The 18,831-nt window shown below is 38.9% G+C and overlaps 3 protein-coding genes across 6 annotated transcripts; 2 read left to right on the top strand and 1 right to left on the bottom strand.

The window, feature by feature from the left end:
- Positions 1–474: 474 nt before the first annotated feature.
- Positions 475–8,979, bottom strand: LOC147228909 (PRELI domain-containing protein 1, mitochondrial-like). Of its 4 annotated transcripts, XM_086157228.1 has the most exons (7): positions 8,781–8,979; positions 8,133–8,339; positions 6,865–7,090; positions 5,635–5,748; positions 5,014–5,092; positions 3,718–3,739; positions 1,702–1,807 (listed from the first exon to the last, which is right to left on the bottom strand). In XM_086157228.1, exons 2-6 carry the CDS (start codon positions 8,222–8,224, stop codon positions 3,726–3,728), a joined length of 525 nt encoding a protein of 174 aa, XP_086013354.1. In that variant the 5' UTR covers positions 8,225–8,339; positions 8,781–8,979; the 3' UTR covers positions 1,702–1,807; positions 3,718–3,725. The 4 variants fall into 4 exon arrangements, with proteins under 4 accessions (XP_086013352.1, XP_086013353.1, XP_086013355.1 ...); XM_086157226.1 differs by lacking the exon at positions 3,718–3,739 and having other exon boundaries at positions 475–1,807; XM_086157227.1 differs by lacking the exons at positions 3,718–3,739; positions 8,781–8,979 and adding an exon at positions 8,617–8,669 and having other exon boundaries at positions 475–1,807.
- A 1,717-nt stretch (positions 8,980–10,696) lies between these two features.
- On the top strand, positions 10,697–13,180 carry ndufb6 (NADH:ubiquinone oxidoreductase subunit B). Its single transcript, XM_086156206.1, has 4 exons — positions 10,697–10,972; positions 12,303–12,395; positions 12,834–12,878; positions 13,053–13,180. Exons 1-4 carry the CDS (start codon positions 10,793–10,795, stop codon positions 13,116–13,118), a joined length of 384 nt encoding a protein of 127 aa, XP_086012332.1. The 5' UTR covers positions 10,697–10,792; the 3' UTR covers positions 13,119–13,180.
- A 685-nt stretch (positions 13,181–13,865) lies between these two features.
- Positions 13,866–18,774, top strand: toporsa (topoisomerase I binding, arginine/serine-rich a). Its single transcript, XM_086157231.1, has 2 exons — positions 13,866–14,010; positions 15,317–18,774. Exon 2 carries the CDS (start codon positions 15,320–15,322, stop codon positions 17,753–17,755), a length of 2,436 nt encoding a protein of 811 aa, XP_086013357.1. The 5' UTR covers positions 13,866–14,010; positions 15,317–15,319; the 3' UTR covers positions 17,756–18,774.
- Positions 18,775–18,831: the final 57 nt, after the last annotated feature.

The raw sequence follows: 18,831 nt of genomic DNA on the forward strand, positions 1-18,831 counted from the left end.
AAGTCTTCCCATGATATTTGGGCTTGGAAATATTTTGCCATGTAAGAATAGACGTAGTGACTTCATTATGCTGCAAACATTTCTCTCAGGAAATTTATTTGATTTACATTTAATTGTGAGAAAATGCTACTTAAGTGAAAAAAGCTAAACAAATATGGCTTACAACCCACAAAAGTATCATAACAGGGATAAAATTGATAGTTAAATTGAATTAATGAATGAATTTATTTCAAGTATGGTAGGATTTAATCATTGCTTATCATGCGCCCCCTGCCCCCCAAACACACACACACACACACACACACACACACACACACACACACACACACACACACACACACACACACACACACACACACACCAAATCACCCTACCCTCACCAGTGTACACAGAAATCTCTTAATTGAATCACGACTCTCATATTTCGGTTTGAAGCTCTATTTCAGGGGAGAATATGAAAATCAATGCAGACAATTTTTAATCAACAACTTTTCAAATTTTATTAGAGATCAAAGTTCCAAAGAAAGAACCAAAAAAACAAACTAATAAAAGTTTACTTCTATGAGTAATCATCAATCTCAACTGTGCTTTCTACACAAATGACACAACCACTATTAATTGTATTCAAAATACATCACAAGCATTATTATATATATATATATATATATATATAAAAACATTTTTTTACTGTTCAAGTCTTATTGCAGACATCTTACAGAATTCAATCTTTAAAGCAATACAATCTTTGACACGGTTACAAGGTGCACTCACAGGCAGATTGCAAGGGAATATTCTTCCGTAAACACCCAAGTGCAATTTTTAAAAATAAAAAAAATTGAGTAGATAGGCTGAGCATGAGGGTTGGAATATTTTTCTCTTTTTTTTACCACCTCGCCGGTGGCATTTACCCGTACACATCATTTTTATGTGAAATATGACACCGGCTCCAGAGACACACTGTGTGCTGATGAGTCTGAAAGCTTATTCATTGACCCATCGAAGTTATTTAAAACGCTATAAATGTCCACACACCATCATGTTTTCTGCTCATCTGCATGATGATGCAGCTTTTATTTCTACCATCCATCACCATTTTTTTTTTTTGCTGTTACTTACTTGCACATACTCGTGCACACACACACTCACACACAGATAAACGCATGTAGGTTTAATTATCGATGAACCCAGCTCAAGTACAACTAAAAACGTGCTCAAAAAGGAAATCTAATAATTTCAATCACATTAAACCCTACTCCTTTTGGTTTTTAAATCAAAATCAAAAAGTCAAATGATGTATTTGGTCTTGTGATCACTTAAAAACTCAATCAACAACAAAGCAGAAGTGCGTCGGACAACCAAGTGAAATCCTGCATATCGGTTTCAATGACGAATGTTTCATTTAGCATAAAAATATGTTTCATTTTATTTGCACCAAAAAATAAAAGGTTTGCCTTCGGCCAGAGTCTAAAAGCTCACAGGAAACACAGAATGTTTCATTCAAAGGCCAAAGCCCTGAGATCTGAAGAGTGGGGTGGGAGGTAGAGGGTAAACTAATCTTTGGATTAGTTCGTGAGATGGAGAGTCGAGAGACTGTCAGGTTACAACAGAGGACGAAGCAGGTTCTCGGCAAAGCTTCGGCTGAGTCGACCAAGATATCCAGAAGGAATGGCTCGCATCGCCTGCCAGGGTCAGACGTACTGCTGGGGTTTCTGCGGGGCAGCAGCCGAGGCCAGGCTCTTGGCGGCTACCTTGGCCTTCTCTGATGCGTCTTTCACTGTGTCCCTTAGCGGCCTGTGGGGCGTCTCGCCTTCGGGGGTCCGCATTTAGAATCCGGAGAGAAACACAGATTTAAACATGGTGAGCGGAATTCTCTTTTTCGGGTTAAAAAAAAAAAAAAAGCTGGAGCCAACCTGAACGATTACACAGGACCGACTTTAACCATATTTGTAACTGAAAATAAAGATGTTACTTTGTAAACAATGAAATAACAATTCGTAAGAAATAGCCAAAATGAGCAAGAATTTGCCTCGCAGGTCGTAGAAATTAACATGTCCCCTAAAGAGCAGAAAGAAAATGCATAACGAGCTGTAAAAAAAAAAAGATATATCAGAAATACATGAATGATTTGTTTACTTCAACCAAGTGATATAGTGACGTGTGTTGTGACATTGGAAGTTTGAGAAAAACCTCAAGTTGAGATGAGATGATTCTGTATGTATTAGAGAGAAGGGAAAATTAAAGGATAAAATTGGAAAAAAAAAGCAACATCTGTATGGAGTTTAGGTGGTGCACAACCTTTAGGTAGTGCACGTGAAAACATTGATTACCATGTGAGTTGCCGAGCAGTTTCCTTGCCGTGTGAATGAGATCCGGTGTTAGGTTTTACTGGAATTCTGCTGACAATGGCTCTTGTCAGGGGGGCCTTGCTCATAGCGGCACAAAACTACACGCAGGTTTTAGGGAAATGACAATTCATGGGAAGTGACAATAGAACGCTACTGATTTACCGCTTATGTAGCTTATATCTGTCATCAATGAAAAGCAAATAGGATACCAGTGGAAGTGGACTGTAATGGGTCAAATATTCTGTCAAACCTGAATGTTTTATAAATTCTGAATTATGCACAGCAAGCTGTGTCTGTAGATTCTGATCACATTTTTTCTTATTTAAAAACAACAAATTACTCTGAATGTATCAAACTGAGTCCTATATATCATATCTATGGCGCAAACCTCTGATGTTACTGAATCAACAGAATTTGCTCGAAGTGTTATACGTTGCCATAGCGTCACTGTGCTGAGGGACATTCCATGATGCACTTCTCTAGTTTCTCCCACTCTTCCTGTCCTGTCTACACTCATGTCCCTTGGTTCTGCATAATGGCAACCTCACACCTTCTCCTGAGATCTGGGTTCTCTCATTTCGCCGGTCCCCAAGCAGTGTAGCTTAATCTACTACAGCAGTCTCGCCAGGTGTCCACCATTTTTATGTATTTCATGTCACCTAGAACCATGTAAGTCTTTTCCTCTACACTGTCGCCATGTGCTTGCTCATGGAAAAAATGGAGGGTTTCTGTAAATAATTTCAAAGATCCAGAGCAGTCGGGTCCTGAGCTGAAGAATTACAGAAAATGATGTGTCTAATCTATCTACTGCAATGCAAAATGCAGGTTAAATAAAAACAACAACACGTGATTTACAAAACATAAAATCCGAACTCGTGGCTGCAGTTCTGCTCAAGTTCAATGAGATACTCCGGCTTCCGCTAGTTTGGGACTAATACACAATTATTAGTCATGGGTGCGGTGGGTGGTAATAACAGTGGACTGTGTTGTGGTGAAATTTGCCTGGACTTGGCCAATTACTAAATACTAATAATTCTAATAACGGGGCCTGTTATTTTTCCCTTGAATTGAGAGGGAAATTAAATATAATGTAACAAAAGACACACATCGGGATGCACTACCAATACACAACGTTGTGCTTCTATGCCTACACGAGTGAAACGTTTAATTTTATAAATAAAGGGTTTCTCTATTTTCCTTTTCAACAAACATTCCTCCAAACACAACACACACACACACACACATACTCGGGGGAGAGAACGACTACCCCTGCTAGGCGCACTACTCTGCAAGGCCTCTACGCAGCATCATGTGACATTCCCTGGGCGAGGCCAGGGATGGCAGATGGATGCTCCGCTGCTGACATACTCACCACGGCGCTCAGATGCCAATTTCTGCGGCGCCATCGACAAAGAGGCAGCGGAACAGAATCACAACAATGACTTTAACTTCTGCTGGTTTTGTCAGACTACGATCTCCTTATGATTGAGTCACAAAGGTGTGAAGGAATCAGGTACAAATTGGCACCCCGACGGATTTATATTTTGCTTATTTATATGCAAACATTCATTACTTTAACCCTGTTTGATCCACTTTGCGCCATGATGTACAATACATTGAAAAAGGTTAATTCCTTAATACATAGTCCCGCAATACAGATATTGCATGGATTCCTAATGTCTGTTTCTACAAAATTATATTTTTGACACACTTACTACCCCAAATTGTTTCTGCACGCCGCCAAGTGGTCACCTTGATTTCATATCCCCTTTTGGCAATTTAAAATCGACCAGGTTTAAAGGTCGTTTTTTAAAATCAGGGGTTTTGTGAGATGCACATAAATCACCACTTCCAGAAAATGCTGAGATTATTTTACTTGCATGAATAAGCATTTCTGACAAAAATCCTGGAGCAAAACCACAGAGTGAACTTCCCTGTCCCTACTTCAGTTGATGTTACATTTCTATTGGGTATTGACGGCAGCCTAAGACCAAACACTGCTGCGGAGTTAACTGAGGGGGGGAGGCAGGGACCAACAGGCATAACAACCAAACAGTCACTGAACGCATCACGGAACGGTTATTGTGAGTAAGGGAATGCACGACATCCTGCTGTAAACAGACAACATGCTGCTACCATATGCTATCAGAAACCACCGGAAACACACTATCTTGGGTGAAATATGTAAATGTACGTTATTCAGAACGCAAAAACTGTCCTGGTTTCTCGATCAACATTGATCATGGCGGCCAATTTTGCTCTGAAAAAGCCAGGCGGGGCCCAAGCTTTTCCAAGGGCATGTTTAGAGGGAATCTCTGTAACAGAGATGGTCCATACACTGATATAAGGCGAGAAAATCCAGTCTAGCCATCTGACTGAAAAGTACTTTTGTGAGGACCAATAATAACAATTATAACAATCGAATAAAGAAAAATATGATGAGTGTTCTCATTCTGTGTCTTATCTGGGTATTTGGAAGGTAAATTATGTTGGGATGTCCCAAGACGAGCAGTTTCGATTTTTATTTACACTGGAGTCATTAAAATAATGATTCATGAGGAGGTATTGAGGATAAGAAAATATTTTTAAAATAATGTAATATCTGTGAATTTCAGCGAAGAATCAAATTTTATGCTTGTGTTTGTCTTGGCAGGAGAAGCGAACCTACCCTGTACGTTGGACAGAGCGTACTCCAGCCCTTTCAAGGCTTTCACCTGGTTGCTCTTGAAACGTGCCAATCCAAACTCCTGGGAAAAGACGGGACAGAAAATGGCTTCACGAGGATGAAAAGGTCTTTAAAAAAAAAAACGACCGAGCTGACAGTATTTCTCTCTCTCTCTGCGCCTTTCTGACAGGATATTAGAGCAAGCCTGGTATTTTCTGCTGTTAATAATAACATTTTTTGGCTGATATATTGTTGGCAGTGACTCTGCTTCTCCACTCGCAGCTTTCGACTTCTTTATTTTGGCATTTGCGTGCTGGCTACAATTTATCCGACCTACAAATAATACGAGGGATTTTAGTGGGGCTTTGCATTCCCTCCCAAACAAAAACAAATGTACTTGCTTGAACAACATGAACACATACTTCAATATTCTCACATTAGTACAAGAGTGTTATTTTTTTCCCCCAACTTTTGGTGTAAGCTGTTTGATGTTAAAACCAAGCCATTGAGCAGAATATAGCTAATAAAAGCGGTCTTTGCTTGTATTTACGCCTAACCTTTAATATTTATTACAATTTATTCAAGCACGATCGAGTTGTTACTGTTAATAGGAGGTTCAAGTACCTGAATGGGTCTAGAAAAACCAAAAATGCTGGATGAAATCCACGCCTCCCGTTTCAGTTGGGTTGTGGCCGGCTGCTCGGTGGAGTCTCGGAAAACGCAACGCTCTTCAACTGACTGACAGGAGAGAGCGAGAAGTGTCAATAGGTCGTGTGATAGTTAAAGATCATGGGGAAAAATAAGTTGTTCTTGTTCTGTTTTGACAAACATGCTGGTGGTCGAGCGCTGGTTCATAGACAAAATAATTGCTTGTTCAAGATTGCTATCCCAATTTTCAATACAAAGAATGTGGCAAAATCCAATGAATGGAATGAACTCTTTTATTTTGATTCTTCTATTTCAATTTTTACATTAATTGCCAGATTCAAATGAATTCCCTATTCAATGTTTTTTTTGTCTCAAAAATCAAATATTCTATCTCTGATTTTATTTTAGAAACACACTAAGAAACACTTTAGAAACACTTTATATATATATGTCCTTTATATATATTTCCCGAGAGTTTATTTTATTATTTAATTCTATTCTGTTTTACTTTATTCTTTGGTTCATTCTTTTTATGGTGAAAGAAATGACTTTACGAACAGTGTGTTCTCTAACATAATGCATAAGTTATTATTTATTGTGATAAAATCAATTATCTTATCGCTGCTAGTTAGTTAGTTAGCTTGGCTTCCATTCAGCAATAGGGTGAAACTAAATGTGACGTTAATCCATTGCGCCTGAGAGTGACTCACACGGCAGTTAAGGTGTGAAAATAACACACCTTGAAAATGGTTACTGGACAGGCCACGTCAGGACGTGTGTCATGTCAGAGATTATAAGCAGCTACACCTGCTAACCCACTTTCATATAATAAAGCGCTATATGAAGCATACTAAAGTGAGAAAAAAACAACAGGAGCAATTTATTTCCTGTTTATGAATTTTATGAATCAAGTCTCTTTAGACAATGAACCCTGTGCATGCACTGGCTCTGAGTAACAAAAAGAAATATACTGAGTCATTTTAAAAAAAGGTAACACTCAGAAAATGATGCAGTTGTGGTCAACACCCTGCATATTAGAAAGTTCAGGAAAGACAACATATCGTAATAAAACTGGTTCTGGTCATATTTTTTTAAAAAAAATTTAAATAACATTTAAAAAACATTACATCTGACCAATGAATCAGAATTGACTGATTTCCCACTGGGTTTATTACTGTAACTGTGGGAACCAGTCAGAAGCCTCACCATGAGAGTGGTGTGGTTGAGGTTCCAGGTGTACGTTGTCATGGTCCTGTTGACAGGATCAACAATGGAGTCTTCAACGATGTACACAGACCGAGACATGCCGGCAGGGAAGAACCTCTCCGCCCAGCGAGGTAGCCGGTTGGTCTTCATCAGGAGACGGCGGGAGAAAAGCCTGTTGTCCTCAGTCACCTCCCGATACACGACGTCTTCGGTGAGAACATGCGTGCTGCCCGGGACACAAATACACAGTGACAGGGTTGGTTTCTTATGCCACAAACAGTTGTTATTGATACTGATAACATAGTTTTTCTCACATAACATAGCAATAACATAGTTTTTATTCAATTTCATGTGATTCTGAATTAATCCATGATGATTGTTGTGAAAATGTTTAAAACATGTATTGATATTTATCATTTATCACTTAACCCTGGGGGGGTGGGGGGTATTGGGATCAAACCAGAAATTTCCTTGCCTTGAGGCAGAAGTGCTAAGCTGTGCAGCACCACCTTTTAAAAAAATACATACTCATCAAATTAAGGGTGTCAGCTGTATTTCGCCTGAACTGTATTTATACTTTTATTCATACAAACAGTTTTCCTTGTCGTGGCATTGGCAAACTGTACGCTCAGTTTCAGAATCCTTAATCAGAAAGTTTTTAAATTAACTTGAGAGCTTGATGTTGACCTCAGTTCAGTTTTGGGACTAGGGGCGTAAATTCTTTACATTAAGAATGTAAAGAATGTAAATGTTCTTTACATACATTAATTTGGACTGAACACTATATTTGCCAATATAGCAGAGATCACCCTATTTTAATTCACCTCAATGAGATTATAAATGCTCGTTTCACGCTGTCATTCACATCGAATCTGGTTAACAAAATTCTCCCGGCACATAACTTTCTCAAATGTGTCTGATTTCCCTCAGAAGATTTGACACTTTCCAGTGGATGTTAACCAAACACTACTGACTGGCTTGACCTACAACCAATCAGAATGAAGGAAAATCTGACGCGTCGACCAACCAGAGAATGGAATGCCTAACGTTCCACTCAGAAAATGTAAATAGATGACACGCTGCTCCAGAAAGTAGTCTGGTGTCCAGAGAAAAGGTTTCTTCACAGGAAAAGATTTAAGAATGTTGTTATTCATTATCTAAAGTAAATGCATTGAATGAGACCAGAAAAAAAGACGGTCAAGATTTGAGATTTTGACACAAACTGCTTTCTTCCATTCAAGAAAATAGAGGAGAAAATATTAGGATACCTGAATGGGTTTGGATACCTCTGCCAAAACGCATAGACAACATGGTCCCAAGTGCTGGTGATGTCCGTTTTATTACAAAAATACTTGACCATTCTTCACTTTCTGATACGCAGAATGCGCTGAATCTTGAAACATGTGCTCACTTGAAGCAACCTCAGGAGCCCATGAAAACCTGGATGTTGACTCCATCCAAAGTCTGGCACAGTCCTGGCAACATAAAGAGAATGCTTTCAGCTTGATCACTTTCTTTGTGGGAATTTTATTAACTTCACATTACGTTAAACATGTTATCAGCATAGAATTGCTCCCTGGGACATGACGAATTCGTTTTTTTTTTAAATCTTTTGATAAAACATGCGTTATAACTCAGCAAAGCCTGTGTAACAATCTCGATTTAGGTGCCTTTCATGGTTATGCGTACTTGCGATGTAATGACCACAGAAGGGGAGGCAGACCATCAGACTACCCTTCCTAATCTAATTACCTGGAGATTGACTGACATTGGTTAATTTAAACGTCAGATGGGGGGGAAAGGTGGTAATCTGATGTATAACCCCACTGATCGTTGCTGTAGATCCCGAAGCTGCACAAGTTAGCTAGTTTTAAAGCTACGTTTGCACTCTTAACCAGGAAGAAGCAGCTTCTTACCTAACGTATTCGTGAATAAAGTGCTCAATCGGCCAAAAAAAAAGATTTCAAATAAATCCACAGGCTCAGTCCCTGCTCGGTAATCTTGCAACGAGCATTTTAGAGCGAAAGATTCAGCTTCAACATCATTGTACACAACCTTTACATATTATCAGATAGGAGAGAGGACGCCATTGACGGGAGAACGAGTCTTCTTCGCTGTGTATTTGGTAAGAATTCTGTTTAAGCGCCACCTAGTGAGCTGGATGATAGTAAAACAGCAATTCTTAACTTGACTTGCTTTTAATACTTGTGCTTTACTGTGTTTAATGATGTTTATGTAAGGGTTTTAACGCCGTGACTCTATTTTCACAACTGTTATCAAACTGTATTAGATACAATGCTAAAGCAAAATTTGCCATCTTACTTTTCCTTTCAAATCAATCCTCATCTACATCCAATATGACCCCAATATGACCAAAAATATGGAAACTGCGCTGCAAAACCTGAGTAGAGCTTGTGACATGAAATGTGTTGGCAGATTCATCAAGTAAGATTTGACACTTGTAGAAGGCAAGTAGTGTAGATCACACATAATCGTATATTCTACTTTCTTTTTTTGATAGGTGGTCCAAAAACTTTATTTTTGAATCTATATTCAAAAAAATGTTTTCATACCTTCTCCCAATTTATTTGGTGTGGCCTGGCTCAGCGGGGTAGTGCGGTCGTCCTTGGAACCGAACATTTCTGGCTCGAGTCCTGTATTCCTCTAGTTCTGCCGGTCAAAGTGTTGTTGAGCAAGACACTGAACCCCTGGCGCTGATTCTTAGCTGCCTTCTGCTTACGGTTCATCCATGATGGGTTAAATACAGTGGTCAAATTTCACTGATGTGCTCTATGTATAACTGAATGTGACAATTAAGGTGTTTTTTTCTTCCTCTTACTTCAATGGGTTCTTTCTCGCTACACGTTAAAGTGCTCATGGCTGACAGGCATTGGATACATCCCTATTATGTCACTAGCTGACAAGCTATTTCCTCAATCTTTCTTAAAAAAAATGCAGCACTTATAATTCAGAGAAAACAGAGGAGATTTGTACTTAGGTTTTGGTGAGTGGTTGTCATGGGTAGGAAAAAAACACATCTTACGGGCAGAGAGGGCCCCCAGTCTTTTCCTAGATGGAGCCAAAGTTTCCAGCACAGGTCAAGCAAAGGACCAACCTTAACATATTCCTGTTAGTTGTTAAAAGGTCTCAACTTTTTTATTGTGTTTTTTTTTAAACCAATTTAAAAAGTAATTAGATTGTGTCATGAATGATGACACAGACTTTCAATCGTTTACATTCCTTCATGACAAAGACAGGCTCTTTTTTTGTGCAACGATATGTAGCAAATGATGGAATCACCGAAGTGTGTGTGAATTCATCATTTTTAACATCTTTCTAACAGATGGGAAACCAATAAACAATTACTCTAAATCATCTGTACCAAATTTTTGGCTTTTTTTTATTACAGATGCTTACCCTTTGGTGGTACCAGAAAACAAAACAAACAAAAAAAAACATCAGTGGTTCAGTCTTTAGGATCTCTTGTCTAGGAAAAGAATGGTATTCATAGACAGATTAGACTTTCATGGCTACATAGGATAACTATTTAATTCAAATATTCTCAGTGGCAGTTTGCAGCTTGCCACAAAGAAAACAAATATGTCTAATGGGTGTAATCAAGTGACTTTTATCCTTGTATTGCCATCTAGTGGATCAAATATTGCATCACAAGCATTTAGTTGATGCAGATTTATATGAGACCCATCTCTACAAAAGCGCAGTGACACATATAGATGCAAATATATTGCCGCAAAGACCTTAATGCCTCAATTATATTTTTTTAGATTGCAAACGATTCAGCACACGGTCATCCAGTCCAGCAGGTGTCACACTTCGGCTCATCCGACTCTGTTCCCCGGTGGGCTCGCAAGTGTCCTCCATGGTGTCATTGTAAGGGCTCTCTAGGTTGAACATTTAGTGATAAACAATGTCTGGTTACACTCCAGACGAGAAGCTCCGCTTTGAGCAGCTTTCCAAGCTACGAAGGCAGTGGCTGAAAGACCAAGAGCTCAGCCCGAGGGAACCCGTGCTACCCGCTAAAGCCCCCGGCGCTGTCGCCAAGTTCTGGGCAGGTTTTCTGGAGCCGAAGAGTCTGTGGAGGCTTTACGTGAGTGTGAATACAGCTAACGCTAGCAAGCTAGTAAGCTAGCTTGTAAAACAAGCAACGTTAACTTTCGTATTGTAAGATACACCTAATATATCTTTAAACAAGATATTCACCGTGTTACAAGTTTGTTTATTAATCTTCTAATTTCATTGATTTTAGGACACGGTAACGTTTTCAGTTTGGTAGATTCCGTTACGGCTACATAGCCAAATTTTGTCTGGATCACAGTCTGGTTTAACAGTTACATTACATTACAGTCATTGGGCAGACGCTTTTATCCAAAGCGACTTACAAGAAGGCCTACATCTGGACTCTGTTTTCATCATTGAAACGTTTGCAAAATGTTAATAGATATATATATTCTGCTTGCAATCTATTCCTAAATCAGTGAGTAATTCTTAAAAAGGGTTCGATCATTTAGTAAAAGAGAGTTCTCACACTGCCGAGTAGCCTGTAAATTAGCTTGTAGCTTGTAAAGCTTGTAAAGCCGCAGGGAATCTTCAATCTTTGTAGTTACTGCTAACAGCTAAGACAATTTATATTTCATCATATTTCTTATTCTTCCTCCTTTCCACTATTATGTATTACTGTTATGTTTTTACTTGAAACTCTGGCACAACAATTTCCTTCGGGATTAATAAAGTTGTTCTCATCTCATCATCTCTCAAACTAATACCCTGTCATTGCAATTGGGAGAGAAAGTTTTCTTCTCAGATCTTGTCCTGGAAAATGATCTCAAACAAGACTGATAAATTATATAAACTATCAAAAAAATTACAAACTTGTCAGGAACTAGACTTTTTTCTAATTAGTCATAAGAAAATTTTGACAATTTAATATTAAAGGAATTTACTTTTTTGCCTATTTCTTATATGTTTTGTTAAATTGCAACTCCTCTTAAGCAATATAGAGTTCTAGTTAATTTAGAGAATTATTTAGAGAATAATATCTTGTATACATATACTCAGCAAAAGAATTGGAAGAAAATAAATGACAACTTCAAAGTGACCATCCTTCATTTTATGTATTTTACAAATTAAAAATGTGTAAAACTTAGAAGCTGATTCTCTATGTGCTACATCTTTCTTTGTATCACAGTTGTTCTCAATTTAAATGTCGACTAAACACACAACATTGAAACTAGTTAAACTTTGCCTTGCGATGGGGGATAAGGAGGATTTTTGGAATGGAAAAAATCCTTCAATATTTTATTTTTAAAAGTTTTTTTTTTCTTCTCTAAGATTTCAGTCCATTATTATTTCAGAGCAGCCACCCACTTTGTGTTATTGCTTAGCAATATTCACCTGGCGTAATATGCTTCTCCTTGCAGACCTACAAAGCATACAGAGGCGGAGTTTTCACATTAACACGGCTGTTGATACCTGCATGGATTGTTCACTACTATGTGAAATACCATGTTGCTGTAAGTTTTTTAAATTTCTTTTCTACAATGTATATATTGTAATCATGTTGTTCAGGCCAGTTTATGTCTCTGTGACTCGGCCAGGTTGTTAAAAAAAAGATTTGTTTAAAAAAAGAAAAAAAAAGAAATACAGTTTATATAGTCGAAGTCATACATGGTCTTCCAGACAGGAACTGGATCTTAAGAATGAGACAGGCTGAATTTTCTTTGCTACTCTTTCCCCTAAAATGCAATAATCTGAACTCACAGTCCAAGGGTGATATTGAAATGTTTACTTATTTACTCTATACCAGTAAAATGTGTGAATATGGCACATATTCTTATGTGATGCCTACAGTTTACATATACATAGATCTCAGATCATGAGTATAAAAGTAGTTGTGTGATAATGTGTTAGTTAGAAGACTTACTGAGGCACTGTATAATTGTCATTTGCAGCAAAGGCCATATGGCATTGTGGAACTAAAACCCAGGCTGTTCCCTGTGAGTACAACTTGTTTTTTCCCATTTACTATATGCTATTGTTTTCCTCTGATTATAATCCCTTTTTGGCTCACTATATTGCTGCATATGAGCTTTATGCAAAGTTTTAGCTCTCTGGATCTTGGTGGCTGTTCTGAAAAATCCTTATGTTTTTACACTTGCTTTTGTGTGCAGGGTGACACAGTTCTGGAGACAGGCGATGTTGTTCCAGATCTCCCTGAGACCCATGGTCATCACTGAACTTTTAATAGTTGAGTTTCTGTTGTAAAATCTGTAAATGCCATTAAAATACTACAAATATATTCCTTGTTGTGAGTTTGATTTGACTCATGAAACTGCTGATGCTTTTAAATGGACTTCATGGAAATTCATGTGCTCTACTTCTCAAGTGAGATGCATATGGGGGTAATTCTTAAGAATTTTTAAATTTAGAGTTCCTGGTGAAATGCCATTTAAAGGGGAAAATCTGCAGAACTATGTATCATCCAGTGTCCTTCTATTAACTAAAGTAAAACCAGAGTATCAGTTTGTAAAATCTGTTGATCTTAATGCTTTTTTTTAAATAGTCACACTACTGCTCATCACCCTCCCTTTGTGTTTTGGGAGCAAGGTTATAGGTCACAGTGTGTCTGTTTAAATGCAGTATATTGGTCAGATCAAATCTTTTATTGTTGTAGTTCATAAGAAAAATATGTAACCATTTGCTCAGTTCATTAAACTTTTTGAGTCATGATACTGGGGTGCATTTGGTGGGAGCTTTTATGTTATTCTTGTTATTCTTGTCATTCAGTATCAGAATTTTAATGCTTTGTAGGCTTTTAAAACATCGAGTTACACTGAATGCAAATAAAACCGCGGGTAACACAGATCAAAATTGTCTTTAACAGTTTAAAATGAAGATTTTAGTTCTTCACAATGCGACGCCGATGCTTTTATTCTGAAAAGCGGAAGTCGTCCGTTGCTTTTTGAACTGTAAAACACGAAGAATGTGAGCTAAAGGAGTGATAGAAGCTACTCCAGTGGATTTATAAAGAGTGTCTCTGGAACCATGAGCATGTTTGAAATCTTGAGAATTTTACTGGAAGAAGAGGAAAAATAGCTCACCAACTACCCTCGGGACTAGAAATCAACGGTAAATATTTGATAACTTCACAAACGTAACCATCAGTTGAAATACTTGCCTATTAGCTTTACCGTTCTAGCCTTAGCTAGCTAACTTTAGCTGCCCAAGTTCATCTTCCCACAAACACGAAAACATCGAAGCAATAACTGCGATAAGTAGTACGCTTTTTTCCCCCTCCAAACTCCAGAATTATTCAAACATTGTCAGCTCTGAGATTCGGATGGTGTTTCATCGGATAACCAACGTTTAATCAAAATATTCAAGGCAGCATAACAAGCTGTGTGAGCTAAGTACTGTCTTCGCTTAACCTGCTAAGCTAACCAAGCGAATAGGACACCATATCTGTGGCGGAGAGAGGAATTCGAGGAGACTTTAATGATAATAATAGGGTCGTGATGGTGTGTATTTGTCTTTGTAAAGTATACAGTTAAAATTGTTAAAGAGACGACAGTCATTCTGCGGGCACTTGATGTGACGCCGCTATATGACTATGTTACGTTTCCGGTTATTTAGATAAAATGGATTAAACTACGATTTAGGCTATCATTATCACCGATGACTCTGGGCATCTATTCGCCATGAGTCCAGAATTTTAATTTGAAGAGTTTTTGAAAAAAATAAAATTCTTCGTTAATACATGTCAGTGTAACTCCTTTCTCCAGTTGTATATGGACACATACGGAGTAGCATAGTATACATTAAGTGTGTGAGTTTTAAGACACAGTCCCATGTCTATAAAGCATGTGTTGTAAACCAAGCTAAAATAACGATGCAATACGTTTTGAGAATGATAAATTTCTTCCTTATTAAAATCATGAAATGTCACCCCCCCATTAGATCATTGTTAGTACTGTTTTTAGGTATTTTTCTCAAAAGCTGAAATGCTGGAGATGTCTCTAATCATCACTCTGTTAGCTATAGGTTTTCATATTACACCTTCCCAAGGACAAAATCTATCCAAAAAATGTTTTCAAACCATTTTTGATGTCACACATACATGTAGACCTGTTATTTAAATCATCATGGCCATTAGCAAAACAATGTGTTGAGATTCAAATGCGTAATTGAGAAACAAATATATTTTTACTGGAAACAGACTACAATGGAGAATAAGGTTCTTCTCATTTGAGCAGGAAAATATCATAAACTAATATTTTATTGTGACATGTATTGTTATATCTTCTATACAAATAAAATATGGATCTTGTGTACATGTGGGTATGTTGAAAGTTCAAGACCCAGCATATTAAAGTAACATTGGTGTAACATTTGAAGTTGTCTTCATTATAATCTCATCTTTCTCTTGCTTCAACAGATCATGTCAGCAATCAAGATTGCCTTGCAGCAGAGCCAGAAGAGGGACAGGAGGAAAACATCTGAAGCAATGTCTGCAGAAGTCTCCCCAGACTCCAAGTGTCCAATATGTTTGGACATTTTCAACAACATTTCATACCTGGACCCCTGCCTGCACAAGTTCTGCTTTCGTTGTATTCATGAGTGGTCTAAGAACAAGCCTGAGTGCCCTCTCTGCAAACAGCCTTTTAACTCAATTTATCACAGTATAAAATCAGAGCATGACTTTAAGAAATATGACTTGCAGCCTGTGGACAATGGCTCATTTGGGACCTTTGGGGGTGTGCGATTTAGATATCGTACAACTCTTACTGGTGTTCATCGACAGATGCAAGGCGAACGTCGACAGATGCAGGGAAGGACGTCTCCACCTCCAGACAATGGTGTCATGTTTGAGGCCTCTAATTCTACCCAGCAACGGCAGGACCGTTACATCAGGCGTATGATGATGAGATTGGCAGCTAAAAGGAGAGCTGCAATTGAAGGGCGAGCAGTACAAAGTATCAGAGAGCAAGAAATGGTGAACTTTAGGAGGGAACTGTATCGACAAGGGGTTAGGGTCCGCACTGTTCGGGATGGTGGACGCTGCCGTGACACATCAGCTGAGTTTTATCGAAGAAATCCCGCCTGCCTCCATAGACTTGTCCCTTGGCTTAAAAGAGAACTTGTGGTTCTATATGGGGCCCATGGCTCTTTAGTCAACATTGTCCAACACATAATTATGTCACGTATAACACGTTACGATATGGAGGATGTAACTATGCAGGAGGAGCTTAGGCCATTCCTTCAGGGCCGCACAGAGCACTTCTTGCACGAGTTTATCAGCTTTGCAAAGGCCCCTTTCAATATGGATGGCTTCGATCAGAATGCTGTCTATGACTGCCCAGCTCCTTCCTCAAATGAAGACAGTAGCTCTAACTCATCTGTAATAGCTATCTCGGAAGATGAGGAAAACTTTGGGGCACTGGAACCCCCTAGAACCCCGGGATACACCACATCTACTCCAAGTCACTCTATGTGGGACGATGAGACACCGGGGCCATCATATTCCACAACAGCAGAGCAACCTCGGACAGAGAGGCTGTCAGTCCAAGACTCAGAGTCAGACAGTAGTTTGGAGGAGGACGGGCAAGAGTTTGGGGCTACTCCGCAACAATTAGGTCTTCATAACAACACAGACTTGACTCAGGGTGATCTACACAATGAGGATTGTTTGTCTTCAGAAACTGATGACTGTGTTATTGTTGGTTTTGTTAAACCAACAGCAGAGAGGACTCCAGAGCTAGTTCAGCTCTCTTCAGACTCTGACGAGTCTCTCAGCGATGATACTAAAGAAGTGCCTCTTCTACCTCAACATATTCGCTTCACCAGTTGCAGCCCTTCTGCTTCACAAAGTAGTGACCTGGGTGCCGCTGGACTCCCAGAAAACATGGAAATGACTGACTATAATCATTTTCATTCAAAAGAAAAATCCAGGCGGCACAAGACATCTGGGAAGTCAGAAAGTAAAGTGAAAGACCACTATAACTCACATAAAATACATGACAGTATTAGTAGAACAAGGGAGAGGCACAGGTCAAAGGACAGAAACCATAGAAGAAGGAGGAGATCCAGAAGTGGAGATCGCAGGTCCCATAGCAGGAGCCCAATGCCTCCTAACAGAGAAATAGGGGATTTTTACTTCAGCGGCTGGGAGATCACTTCCTCAAATTATACTAGTAAATCTAAACGAAAGGAAAGCGATTTTAGCTATGACACGTCACCACACAGCTACCAGTCCTATAACTATTACAGGCGAGAAAGAGACGATAGTGGGATGTATCACACTAAGAGACATTCCCACTATCACCGCAGCCAAAAGCGCTCGTGCTCTCCCACCAGGAGCCACAGTAGAGAATCGAGGCGAAGGGACAAAAGTCGATCGCCTTCAAACAGAAAATGTCACCAAGACAAACCTGGTGGGAAGAGGAAATACAAAACAAGACATTTAGAGGAATCCTCAGACATCCTACATCCCAGCGCGTTTCCCGAGGACAACCCATTGATGATCCAAGCGAAACATAAAAAGAGCAAAGAGAAGCATCGCAAAAAATCCAAGGAAAGGTCAAAGAAGCATTGCAGAAGCCTCAGTGTTGAGCTTGTCCACACGGAGGAAAGCTACTCTGACCGAGGCAGACATCGCCATAAGAAAAAGAAGAAGCACAAGAAGAAAAGCAAACGGCACAAGAGTATTGAAAGCACTGAGAGACGTTCACCCACTGTCATTACCATTGACAGTGACAGTGATCATTTTGCCAATGACACTGACACGCAGGCAAGCACCTCAAAGAGGGACCACTCTGTCAACAATGCAACAGATGCTTCAGTAGCTATTGCCCCCCCAAAGTCTGCAGTGTCTTGATCGGGTTGGTTCACTGCCACGGTGGGCCGAACTGATGGTGTGATCCTTAGTTTGCAGTACCTGCTGCAATACCAGTATTTGAAAATTTAAGTTCTGTTAGCCAGAGATTTTAAAGGATCTGATTGAAAACACAGATCCTTTACATCTTTAAATCACAAGTGTTCACCGAACGTTGGTTTACATGACAGTCAGACTTTCCTGTTGAACTGGACGTGGGTAATTGCTTTGATTCCTTGACTGGTTTTTAACATCGCTATGTTACTTGCAAGTGCCACTATGAACACATTTCAATGGAATAAACAGACAGTTATTAACTTCCTGTGTTTTGAAAAGTCATCTTGAAATGGTGTTTTGCTGCTTCCAAGGTGATCTCAGGGATAAAAGTGATTACAGTGATTTTTGTAATAGTAATTCATCTATAATCTTGACATGAAATTTTCAGAATTAAAGCATTTTTATCCAGATTTATTTAAAATCATGTTAATGAAAGTGTCTTATTTTTTTTTCCATGGTACTTCTGTGATTATTAAATGAATGGCCAGGCTGAGCTTTCTGGTTGTTCTGATGCCCACATTCACAGGTATTTCTGGAGTGATTATGGTTTTGCTTTTATTAAAAAAGAAGTGAGTAAAAAGTGTAATACACAACTTTTCCTTTGAAGCCTGCACAGGTGTTGAGATGCTGCCATATAAGCCAGAAACCAAATTGCGTCCAACCAATCTTTGTTAATATATAAGTTGAATTGGAATTTTGGGAGACTTGCCTCTTTTCCATACTCTGCAGTTAACTGTAAAGATGACCAAAGCACTCAGAAATTGTTACATGAAAGGAATATTTTTTTAACCATATTAAATGATTCTGTCACCTTTTCACCTTTTCCCACCAGCTTTTGATAATGCATGGTCAAATGTTTTGAAACTGCATGCAAACCTCTTTAAGATAAATAAAACATCAAAATAATACACAATTGAGTCTATTAACGGTAAAAGGCTGTGACCTGCAGTGTAGACAGATATGCATGTTGTGTATACAAGCACTACATTCATCACACAAGGTAACATGACATCCCCATTGCC

The sequence above is a fragment of the Fistularia commersonii genome, chromosome 12 (genome assembly GCF_037954325.1).
Source record: "Fistularia commersonii isolate RoL2024-O1a breed Wild chromosome 12, RoL_Fcom_v1.0, whole genome shotgun sequence".
NCBI lineage: Eukaryota > Metazoa > Chordata > Actinopteri > Syngnathiformes > Fistulariidae > Fistularia > Fistularia commersonii.

Coding starts and splice junctions, on each gene's coding strand:
- ndufb6 (XM_086156206.1), top strand. CDS start 10,793: ATGTCTGGTTACACTCCAGACGAGAAGCTCCGCTTTGAGCAGCTTTCC. Junction 10,973..12,302: donor AGAGTCTGTGGAGGCTTTAC/GTGAGTGTGAAT, acceptor TTCTCCTTGCAG/ACCTACAAAGCATACAGAGG. Junction 12,396..12,833: donor ATGTGAAATACCATGTTGCT/GTAAGTTTTTTA, acceptor TGTCATTTGCAG/CAAAGGCCATATGGCATTGT.
- toporsa (XM_086157231.1), top strand. CDS start 15,320: ATGTCAGCAATCAAGATTGCCTTGCAGCAGAGCCAGAAGAGGGACAGG.
- LOC147228909 (XM_086157226.1), bottom strand. CDS start 8,224: ATGGTCAAGTATTTTTGTAATAAAACGGACATCACCAGCACTTGGGAC. Junction 5,749..6,864: donor TCAACCACACCACTCTCATG/GTGAGGCTTCTG, acceptor CTCTCCTGTCAG/TCAGTTGAAGAGCGTTGCGT. Junction 5,093..5,634: donor GTTTTTCTAGACCCATTCAG/GTACTTGAACCT, acceptor GTCTTTTCCCAG/GAGTTTGGATTGGCACGTTT.